Below are 12,138 nucleotides of genomic sequence, written 5' to 3'. Positions count from 1 at the left end.
GTGCTGAGTTGTCCCTGCTGTATTTCCAACCTGTGGTTCCAGGAAATCTACATAATTAAAACCTAAGGATTAAATTTGTAAGCCATCTTCTTGGATGTACTTGGTTTGCTTTTGCCCAAATCTTGAAATTGTGATGTGGGAGGTTTGGGGTTTTGGTTTTAGTTCTTTGTTTCTCTGAAACGGAATTAGTATTTTATCTGCTGTTGACATGTAAACTTCAATAACATTTACTTTCCAAAAGATTAGTCCCACTGTACCTGGGTGTAGAAAGCGATAAATTTTTAGTATGTTAAGCAAAGCAATAGTACATATATCACTCTGCAAAACAAGCCCAAATATTAGGACCATTGCCAGTAGTTTCCTAAGCTTATGTTACTGTGGTTTTTAATAACCTAGGAGACATATACATGACTGGTAAGAGGTTTAACAATCTAAGCCTATTTTCAGAATTTAGATCACTGAAAAACAGCTCGAACTTCTGGTTATTTATGGACTTTAGTGAAATATTGATGGGAAGACATCCTTGTTATCAGTTATTTGCCATCTGTTCTCAGGGATGTAAGGCTGGCAATGGCTTTCTGTTAGCAGCCAAAGTGGTATAGAGGAAGGAAAATGGTGATATAGAGGAGGCCTATGAAGCATTAATTTATTAGAAACAAAATTTATCAAAATTAAGATAGTAATTTCAGTTCCTATTCTGTCTGTTAATTATGTATTTTTGACCTGAGCATAATTTATTGAAATCAGTAAATGAGGGCTTTCGATTAATCGCAGTATTAATCGCACTGCCAAACAATAGAATACCAATTGAAATTTATTAAATATTTTTGAATGTTTTTCAAAACATTTCAATTACAATACAGAATGCAAAGTGTACAGTGTTCATTTGATATTTATTTTTGATTACAAATAGTTGCACTGTAAAAATGATAAAAGAAATAGTATTCACTTAAGTACTGTAGTGCATTCTCTTTATCATGAAAGTGCAACTTACAAATGTAGATTTTTTTTGTTACATAACTGCACTCAAAAACAGAACAGTGTAAAACTTCAGCTCCTACAAGTCCACTCAGTCCTACTTCTTTTTCAGCCAATTTCTCAGACAAGTTTGTTTACATTTACAGGAGGTAATGCTGCCCACTTCTTGTTTACAGTGTCACCTGAAAGTGAGAACAAGCGTTCACATGGCACTTTTGTAGCTGGCATTGGAAGGTATTTACATGCCAGATATGCTAAACATTTGTATGCCCCTTTATGCTTTGCCCACCATTCCAGAGGACATGCTTCCATGCTGATGATGCTCGTTAAAAAAATGTGTTGATTAAATTTGTGATTGAGCTCCATAGGGGAGAACTGTATGTCTCCTGTTCTGTTTTACCGGCATTCTGCCGTATATTTCATGTTATAGCCGTCTCGGATGATGACCCAGAACACCTTGCTCATTTTAAGAACCCTTTCACTGCAGATTTTTTTGAGAAAATGCAAAGAAGATACCAATGTGAGATTTCTAAAGATAGCTACAGCACTCAACCCAAGATTTAAGAATCTGAAGTGTCTTCTAAAATCTGAGAGGGATGAGGTGTGGAGCATGCTTTCAGAGCAACACTCCCATGCAGAAACTACAAAACCCAAACCATCAAAAAGGAAAATCAACCTTCTGCTTGTGGCATCTCTCTCTCAGATGGTGAAAATGAACATATGTCCGTCCGCACTGCTTTGGATTGTTATCGAGCAGAACCTGTCATCAGCTTGGATGCATGTTCTCTGGAATGATGGTTGAAGCATGAAGGGACATGAGACTCTTTAGCGCATCTGGCACGTAAATATCTTGCAAAGTCGGCTATAACAGTGCCATGCAAACACCTGTTCTCACTTTCAGGTGACATTGTAAACAAGAAGCCAACAGCATTATCTCCTGCATTTGTAAACAGCCTTGTTTGTCTGAGCTATTGGCTTAACAAGACGTAGGACTGAGTGGACTTGCAGGCTCTAAAGTTTTACATTGTTCTGTTTTTGAGTGCAGTTATGTAACAACAACAAAAGTCTACATTTGTAAGTTGCACTTTCATGATAGAGAATTGAAATACTATTTCTTTTGTTTTTTACAGTGCAACTATTTGTAATCAAAAATAAATATCAAGTGAGCCCTGTACACTTTGTATTCTGCGTTGTAACTGAAAATGTAGAAAACATCCAAAAATATTTAAATGGTATTCTATTATTGTTGAACAGCGTGATTAATCACGCAATTAATCACAATTCATTTTTTTTATCGTTTGACAGCCCTACAATAAACTAACCTTGCAAATCTGTAGACTCTCAATCTCAGAGACAGCGGAAGATAGACTGTATAATGCTTGCTTATTGCCATTATACACATTTTGAGAACTGAGTGGCTTTCCCCCCCCCAGTGACAATTCAGAGAGTGATAACTCATATTTTCATGTAGAGACCACTTTGAATGTAACACATTGTTTCAGTCTGTACATTTTTCTTTCCAGCTTGAGGATGAAGCTCTCAAATACATTGGAGCACACTGTCCTGAACTAGTGACTTTAAACCTGCAAACCTGCTTAGTAAGTAATCTTTCCTGTGATTCCTATATTACATGCAATGTAGCTATAAAGGGCATCACTAAACAGGATTGAATAAGACTTACTCCATCCTTGAACATCGTCATTTTCCCAGACTGGAAAATTGTACTTTGGCAAGTTCCAAAAATAAATGTATAAAAATATTTTTTGGCTTTTTTTTCTTGTGGTAGCATTTGGTAGAGTCATACACGCCTCCAAAATAGCCTTGTTAGCTTCCGTTTGTGTCTCTTTGCCCTTCCCGTGGGGCTTCTAAGCACGTTTGCAGGGCTAGCTGGAAAAATTCTTTCCTTTGGGCTGGAATGTAAGTTTGTTTGCATCCAAACTTTTACAGTAGCCTTTAAAACTGAATCAAGCAGCATATTGGCCCTCTAAAAAAGACACTGAACCAACTATTAACAGTGCCAAAAATGTACTTTTAAGCCAAAAAAGGAACTGGGAGGGGTTCTTTGTGTATATCATCCAGCTCTTCTGACATGGCAGCATTAAGACTGTCCCCAAAGTTGGAAGGGGCTTGGAGATTTGTAGATCTGTGCCTCACTCAATAGTGTCTTTTAAGGAGGAGTGGTTACACTCTGAAGGGAGATGTATACATGATTGGCATGAGGATGGTGTCACAATAACTTTTCACTGTTGACATTGGGTACCTGGGATCTGGAAGATGCAACTTTTAGAAGGAGGTGAAAGGAAAACTAATTAAGGTTCTCACTCACCTTTAATTTAACCCTTTGTAGAGGGGTTCCCCCCCCACCTTTTTTTCTCACTTCAGCAGTTGGTCCAAAAGAGCTACTGCCAGTCGCCAAGCTGGTGCTTTCCACATGGGAAATCGACTCTAGCTAGGTCACAAAATCCAGTGAGGCCCAGGTTGTTCCCGTGTCTTTATACCGACTCGTCTCATCTCCTCCTTTCTTTATCTCCTCCCACTGTATACCTTGGTCTTGCCATCATACTCTGTCCTCTAGCTGGCCGGGCTAAACTGAGCTCCAGAACTTTGTTAATGTTGCTACTGTCGACCAGCATGTCACTCTCCTGACAGATTCTGCCTCAAATGTTGCCATCCCAAACTGGTTCCTGGATTTAGACCGAGGTCCAAATGTATCCATGGCCAAAGGGGATGCAGCTCCATTGAACTCAGTGAAGTTACACAGGTGCTGAATTTGACAAGGATTCAGACCTGTTTCTTGGCATTTATCTCTTGGGCACCAAGGCAGTAGATTGAGTTTTAAAAAGTTGTTTGTAAAACTAAATTGTGGTGATCTTGTGACCTCTAACAGACTTTCCTAATTAATCTTTCAGCCAGAATTACTTTGTCAGCATTGCTGAGGAAGTTGAGAGTACTGTGGTGTTAGGCAGCAGATTCTGTAGTGCCATCCCCTAAAATATTTGCATGCCTGTGGAATCAGCTGCAGACTATTTATAAGCCATATTAGAGTGCCTTGTGCTGTTTCAGCTATCACGTAAAAATATTTGAACACATTTCTTGGCTGATAAGCATAACTTTTCCTTCATCACTCTAAGCTGAATACCTTGTCTCAAAACGTAGAATTGGGCAATGCATTGGATCTCAGTCATCGCTACTAATGGTTCTGATGTTTTGTTTTTTCTTGTAGCAAATCACAGATGATGGTCTCATAACAATATGCAGAGGATGCCATAAATTGCAATCCTTGTGTGCCTCAGGCTGCTCTAACATTACAGATGCCATCTTGAATGCCCTGGGACAAAACTGCCCACGGCTTAGGTGAGTTTTCAGTCTGGACTCACACAGTGCAGATTGAGTAAAGATGTGGGTGACCTGGTAATGGAACTCCTTGAATTTTTTATTCTAAAGATCAGGACTTCTAGTCCAATCTGGAAGTCCACCTGTTTACCGCTGAAGTTATTTCCAGCTGTCCAGCGAGAAGATGATGACAATGAGTTAGTTATGTCCTTACTTCTGATTCCACAGAATATAATTCTACAAGATATCTTGGTGCAGCAGTGTTCTGTGCCACTCTGATGAGCTTATATAGAATTAGTGACCATTTCCTTTTTCAGTCAGTGTATTACCTTATTTTTGGTTAAAACAACTGAAATTGGTCCACAGCTTTTTTGTGTTAAGAACTGGAAACGAGATTTAAACTGCGTTATTCCCTGCCTCAATACCTAGTTATTAATGCGTGTTGAGGATAGTTTTGGAGAAGGTGAAGCAAAAGATAGTGGGGGTTTTTGTGAATTTTCACTATTTCAGACAGAGAATGGGCTTAAGGTGCCATCTCTTTAAAGATTTTACAGCATAATTAGGAAAATGACATGGTAGAGAAAAGAAAAGAGTAGTATTATCTGGCATCTGTTACAGCTGTGTGCCCTGCTAAAATAAGTGGCATCCAGAATAGAAATGGAATTTCTACAATAAACTCAAAAATAAAGTAAAAGATTATGGCTACGTGTTTCAGTTTTCATAGATATGCGGTTCTAACTTTGAAAGAGGAAGATAAAGATGCCGTGATTCCAATTGGATCCCATATTTATGTTCAACTCTGCCTGCAGATCAACTGCATAAAATGCCATGTCACTCTGAAATAAACCAAAGTGTCTCTCCCATTTAAGGGAAGTCCTGATCTTAAATTTTTAGAAATGGAAATAATGCTCTCCCCTGCAGCATTATAGCATTGAGGAGTAAAACATTATAAAACTTGAGGGAAAAGGGGGAGGCACCATGAAACTGCAGTAGCCGAAGCAAAGAATTTTCGGCAGTCATCTGAACTGGGAATGAGCAATTTGCTATCTAGAAAACTTTAAATCAGTATGTTATGGCATTAAGTACTTATTCTTACATGACCTGAGCATCATCATGAAATACTATGGCATGTAATACATTAACTCGTGGTGAGATTATCAAATGGAGTGGAGGGGGACCTCCATTCAAATGTGCTCGAGTATAATACTCCATGGAAATAATCCTCTCAGAGTACTGCCTTGACTTTAGTCTTGCCCTGCCCTACTCCCAATAAAACAGGGCTCTGTAAAGCAAAATGATTACCGCATGGTTAATACGTTCTTAATTCTTTCTGTACAGAATATTAGAAGTTGCAAGGTGTTCACAGCTAACGGATGTGGGCTTTACCACTCTGGCTAAGGTAAGTGCTGCATTCCACTTTGTACATGGTGCATCTCTGTTTCCTGGAAGCTCAGAGTAACAGTAGCCGTTTCCCATGAAATTATATTTTCTAAAACATCTCTTTTTGGTTTAAAAGTTGCGTAGAAATGAGAGGGCTAAGTAGATCTCTACATTGTTCGTTGTTCCTTAAATTTTCAACATTGTATTTAGCCACCCAACTTCCAATTGAATGTAATATGCATCTAAAGTCAATGAAATTAACAACAGTTAGCGGGATACAAATCCCTGTACAATTTCATGCATCAGACAGCTCAACCTGTACTCCTTATGAGTAACACTGAGTTAACCCCCTTTCCCTTTCTGTACATTTAAAAAAAAGATAAACAAATTAGTAGATATTTTATAAATGTCTTTAAATGGGCAGGCTTTATAGATATTCAGTATTATGCTTGTTTTTAGTAGCATTGTCCTCCAGGGAGCAACAAACTATCTGTAGTCATGACCAGCTTCGGAAAGAAGACTTTCTTTTCAAACACACTTCATTTGTGTTGAGAAAGGAGGGATCCAATAATTTTACAAGTACTGACTGGGTGTGTCTAATTTGCTTGTGTGCTTTTATTTCCTGCCTGCACTATGTAGAACTGTCATGAGCTTGAAAAAATGGACCTGGAAGAGTGTGTTCAGGTAAGAGCCCAGCCTTCTGACTATGGTGGTTTCATGTAGGAGGTCACAGCAGTGCGGAAACATGGTCTGTGACAAACGTGTCTAGGTTTTAATAACACCTAAATGATCAGAGCACAGAATCCCAAATTCATTTTTTAAAATGAAAACAACTTGTTCCAGAATCCTGATCAACAAAAGGAGATAAGTTTGGACAAGATGAATTACTTGTACATGTTTGATCACCTCTATTCCAGTTTTCAAAAGAGAATTGTATTGAAAGAATATTGAAAATCTTAAAATCTAAAGATCCCATCAAATCTAGACTGTGTGCTTGTCTACTAAAGACCATGTATAGTTCTGCAAATCTAGGCACCTTTGAAAAACCTGGCAACTGCAAGAACTACAAGCCCCAGGGTGAGATCTTTGCTGCCATTAAATTGAAAGCTCTCTGGTACATAAACTGATAGAGATCAGTAAAGGTAATCTCCAAATATTAAATGTTACTGCAGCTGAAGTGTTTAACAACTGTGACCTTGTATATGAAGGTGGAGGGAAATAACTAGAAATAAAGATGAGGTGCCCACCAACCAAAAATCTCCCAAGAAGTCAGTGGGCTATAATTCTTCACCAGCCTTTGAGTCTGTAATCTGACTTTCCTAATAACTCAGTGCCACAGACTCATTCAATGGGTTTTTTTTAGAATGCCCTTCATATGTGACTGAACACTGTCCTTTAGCAAATATGTCATAAGAGTGAAAAGATTAAGGTAAGATTTAAAGATAAAGTGAAATATTGTGTTAAGTGGGTATGAAATAAGGAAGTCCTTGAAGAGACTGAATACCATAAGGGCAGAGCAGTTTTCCATTAGAAATGGATAGGAAGACCATGAAGGTAATAGGGTTTCACCTCCTGCAGTGAGAAAACAGACTGGCCCCGACATTCTGCACTAGGGATTTAGGAAGGCCACAGAAAAGGAAATTAAAGTAGTCCACACAGGAAGTGATTTAAAGCTGTGTCCCGTCTTGCTGCTTTGTACAAAGACAACCTGAAAAGTTGTGTTGTGTTTTTTGTTTTTTTTGAAAGGACAAGGGGAGTCGGGGTTGCATGTTTCTTAGATTAGAACTTCATGTCTTCTTTAGCCTAGAAGGATACGTCTACATTGCAGTAAAAAAACCTGGGGCACTGAGACTTGGGTCAATTGACTCAGTCTTACGGGGCTAAAAATTGCAATGTAGACGCTCAGGCTTGGGCTGGCCCCCAAGCTCTGAGACCTCCTGAGGAGGAAACGTTCAGAGCCCGGAGTCCAGCCCAAGCCCGAACATCCGCACTATAATTTTTAGCCCTGCAAGACCCAGTCGGTTGACCCAGGCCAGCTGAGGCTGTGCTTACAGGTCTTTTATTGCAGTGTAGACATACTCTGAGGACTGAAAAAGAGTGAAGTGAGGACACTTCAGGAGCCGGAGACTGAAATCTGAGCAGTTTAGAGCAGAAGGGGTTTTTTAGCAGGCTGTTAATGCCTGTTTAACTTCAGTGATAAATGAACATTTTGGAGAACTGTATCTGTAAGTGTTCTGCTCACTCCAGCAAAACCTAGGAAGACCAGACATTCCTTATGTTTCAAATGGGAAGAACAAGAAAAGAAGAAAAACTTTAAAAAACCCTTTTAAACTACGCATCATAAGGAAACAAACACAGACCCAACTTCTTAAAAATCCTTTCCGATCACCTTCTAAAGAATGAATAGGAACCTTTGGCTGAAATGTGGTCCAGATACAGACCAGTTCTGGAAATGTTCGAGATAGTGATTGCTGTTTCCAATGGGGGAGAAAAATGGTGAATATTTAAGATACTAACTTGGGGTCAAGTTTTGGTTGGGAAGAAATTGCTGTACAAAGATTTCAGTCTTAAAGGGCTTTGTGTCTCTTCCAGATAACAGACAGTACGTTAATACAGCTTTCCATACACTGTCCGCGGCTTCAGGTGTTGGTAAGTGTTTGGGCAACAGTTTTTTGTGTTCTCACTTTATAAAATGGGAGCCTCCAGATTTTGCCCGATTGAGGATTGCCTCTGCAATCTGCCAGGCATGTGATGGTTGTATCTAGTTTGTATAACATGGAGTAGTCTGCAGCCCCTTTTTGTCTTGAATATGGAACTGTGACCTGTGGAGACTAGAATGCAGTCCCAGCTGAGTCAGTCCTATGGATATGAAAGTGCACTGTTGTAATTAGCTTTCATGTTCTGTTTCCCTGCCAAAACCCTTCAGATACCTTTCCTTTTCCAGTGGCATTTTATCCTCTCTTCCATTCTGTGAGTTTACAGCTCCATTCTGGTTCCACAGCTCTGATCACACATCGTATGATCCAAAAAGAAATTCTTCCCTGTCTCATTACTGCATTGCAGTTGTCTGCTGTTTTGAAGGCTGTTTCAGGATTTCACATGTTGTGGCCTGAAAGCAATAGGGCGTGGTCCGAAAGCAATAGGGCGTGATCCGGGATTAAATTGAGAAGTTTTACCAACTTCCCCACAGAAATATTAATAATAATAATAATAATATATATGCGTTTGGATTTTTATTTGTTTTTAAAGCAATACTTTTGATCTATGAGTGCGTTAATCTGTTCAGACTTTATATAATTTGGAAAGTAATTATCCTGGCACATGGTTTAATTGCTTTAGTTACAACCCTAGATCGTAGAAGTCTATATAATTCATTCAGTGGCTGGGCTATCAGTCTGTCCTGGGAGGGAGAACAGAGATGAGCCCGAGGTTTGGAAGAGCTCAGTTAAAGTCCCTGCTCCACCACAGACTTGCTGTGTGACCTTGAGCAAGTCACTTATCCTCTCTGTGCCTCCATTCTCCATCTGTACAATGGGGGTAGCAGCACTACCCTGCCTCATGCAGGTGCTGTGAAGAGCAATATATTAAGATTTTGAGGCAGTTCAAATACTGCAGTGATGGGGGCCAGATAAGTACTTGAGATGGAAAGCTGCAACCACCCTCGTTTCCTTTCTTCACACTATACTTCAGAAGCCGTTGTTGCTGAAAGGCAGTTTAATAGCACTCATCACCTCTGAATCTGAATCTTACTCCATGTGTGAAATGTGCATTATTGCTCTCATACAGGAAGTTTTGACTTGTGGGTTAGCATTTAACAGCCTTGGCTACAGTCCTACAAGGATGTATTCATAGAATAAAGGGCATAAGTGATGGCCCTAAATAAAAAGAACTGGGGTAGGGATGGAGGAGTTCAAATGAGTTCTCTTCACTCATTTGGAGCATGAATGCTTCTGGCCTGTAACCTATTGAATCCAGCTTTGACAAGCCTCCATGTCCTGGAGTAATCCCTTGCAAGTTAGACTTCATATTCAGTAGGAGTGTCTGCTTCAACCTGAAGTGAGGGGACTACAAAGCAAATTTTCTCACTTCTAAACAGCATGTTCCTTCTGTGTGAGGGGAGGGACAGCAGAGGCCACTAGGGAAGGGAGCTCTCACTAAAACAGCTTCCACTCCACCTGCCCTGTGCCTTAAAATGGCAGTTCTATCACTGACGGCATTTTAGATCTGAAGTGTTCAGGCATGCCTGCTGTGCTTCCTTGCACCCTTTGGGCAGGAAACTCCTGTAACTTCGGGTTTTTCTCTGTCTCCACAGTGCTTCATTGTTTTAGCTGCACAGTTTCTGTCTCTGGAGCACTCACTCAGTGCATTCTCCTCCACAGCGATCCATGCACCAGCTCTTGTTCCTAGTTCCTCTGCAAACTAAATGATACATGAACTATGCAGATGCTCTGGTGATGGACTGACATCACTCACAATGGTGGAATGGTGAAGTCTCCCAGCTCCCTGCACAGTTTAGTTTCACCTACAAGAATATTTAAAAATAGGGGCAGCCCACAAATGATGGGAAAGTCTGTCCTCCTTATAGTTCCAGTACCTACAGCTCAAAAGAGTATTACCACTGTGACTGGGGTACTGTATAATACTGTAGTATTTAAGAGCAGGTAAACTTTATAGTTGTCTTTTTTTGACATTACATGGCTGCTCTTCCATCTATTTGAGACTCTTCCATCTCCCATGATTTCATTCTGGAATGTATTAACAGGCGTGTCGTATGTAAGACAAGGGAGGTAATTTTTTGCACCCTGCTCTGCCCTGGTGAGGGCTCAGCTGTGTGTCCAGTTTTGGGCACCAAACTTTGAGAAAGATGTGGACAAATTGGAGAGTTCAGAAGAGGACAACAAAATGATCCGAAGTTTAGAAAAGCTGACCTATGAAGAAAGGCTTAAAAAAAACAGCAACCCCTTGGCATCTTTAGAGATGGGGGAGGGGGGGAAGAGGGGAGACACACCTGATAAGTTTTCAGATACGTTAAGGGCTGTTGTAAAGAGGACAGGAATCAGTTGTTCTCCATGTCCGCTGAAGGAAGGACAAGAAGTAATGGGCTTAACCTGCAGCAAAGGAGATTTAGGTTAGATACTAGGAATAACTTTCTAACTCCAAGGACAGTTAAACACTGGAATAAGTTACCAAAGGAAGTTGTGTAATCTCAGTCATGAGAAGCTTTTAAGAATAGGCTGGAAAAACGCATGTCAGGGATGGTCTAGGTATTCTTGGTCCTGCCTCAGTGAAGGGGGCTGAGGTCCCTTCCATCCCAGCATTTCTATGATTCTATAACTTGACTGGCTCCCTTCTACATTATATGAACTTCCCCTGTTGTCTACAGATGTCTTGGCTAATTAGAGAGAGGCACAGGGACTCTGATAACCAGAATTCACAGCTCACAACCCCCTCCAGTGTCAAGGGACAACTGCAGACTTGCCCAGAACTTTGACATGGCAGATTTGCTGGGGTGTGTTTTGTTCTTCTAGGACTTTATCTCCGTTCATCCTGTCATCTCTCCAGAAAGCGTCCTAGCCTGGTGTTCTTGATGGTTGTACAGTAGTGTTTCCAGAGACCACTAACCATCTCTGTTTGGCTGCAGAGTTTGTCACACTGCGAGTTGATCACAGATGATGGGATTCGTCACTTGGGGAATGGCGCCTGTGCACATGACCGACTGGAAGTGATCGAGCTGGACAACTGCCCTTTGATCACAGATGCCTCCTTGGAACACCTGAAGAGTTGCCATAGCCTGGAGAGGATAGAACTTTATGACTGTCAACAGATCACACGGGCAGGAATCAAGAGACTCAGGGTAAAAAAACCAAAAACCTAAGACTTTTACTTACACATTATTAAATGGTTGGATGGGGAGAGGGTGGTTGTGAGGATCCAGACTCACTATAATCTATACCAAGTCCTTAAGATGCCTGAGAGTGCTACAAGGGTAATGCCATCATCTGTGAAAATGATAGCTGTCTCATTCAAGAGAAGGCTGATGACAGTAAGCACTAGCTGGTGGGGAAGGAATGCTCCCTTCCTTCTGTGTAGGATCCGGTTCCAGTTCCAGATGAATAGAACTAAAAAGGAGTACAGGAGAAGCCAGCTCGCTAATGCTTACTTCACAGATTCACAAACCTGATGATGCTCCCTCAAAACCTGAGAGTCTCGCCTCACTTCCCAGCAAAGAAATAACTTGAGCTGGTGTTAGATCAACAGCTCATATTAAGTAATCTGATGAAATATATGACAGAGCACTTCATATTGATTCTTCCCCATATGCTAGTAAATATCTCAATCTAATCTCTTGCAATTGGGGAATACACGAAAATAACAACATCTCTTGATGCCTTACCCTTTACAACTTGTTTTTTAACCTACTGGCTAATTCAAATAATTCGGTAATCT

General features: G+C 40.4%; 1 protein-coding gene across 10 annotated transcripts in view; it reads left to right on the top strand.

Annotated features, from left to right (window-relative positions):
- Window positions 1–12,138, top strand: part of FBXL20 (F-box and leucine rich repeat protein 20) — a 68,563-nt gene that overhangs the window by 50,093 nt on the left and 6,332 nt on the right. For all 10 annotated transcript variants that reach the window (XM_037886626.2, XM_037886624.2, XM_037886619.2 and 7 more), the window contains 6 exons: window positions 2,502–2,576; window positions 4,202–4,332; window positions 5,650–5,710; window positions 6,331–6,375; window positions 8,284–8,340; window positions 11,333–11,545. In XM_037886626.2, the coding sequence (XP_037742554.1) occupies window positions 2,502–2,576; window positions 4,202–4,332; window positions 5,650–5,710; window positions 6,331–6,375; window positions 8,284–8,340; window positions 11,333–11,545 (582 nt within the window). The remainder of the gene's footprint in view (window positions 1–2,501; window positions 2,577–4,201; window positions 4,333–5,649; window positions 5,711–6,330; window positions 6,376–8,283; window positions 8,341–11,332; window positions 11,546–12,138) is intronic.

This window comes from Chelonia mydas, chromosome 27, assembly GCF_015237465.2.
Source record: "Chelonia mydas isolate rCheMyd1 chromosome 27, rCheMyd1.pri.v2, whole genome shotgun sequence".
NCBI lineage: Eukaryota > Metazoa > Chordata > Testudines > Cheloniidae > Chelonia > Chelonia mydas.
Note: the sequence above shows the minus strand (reverse complement) of the source record. Positions and strands in the feature narration are given on the sequence as shown.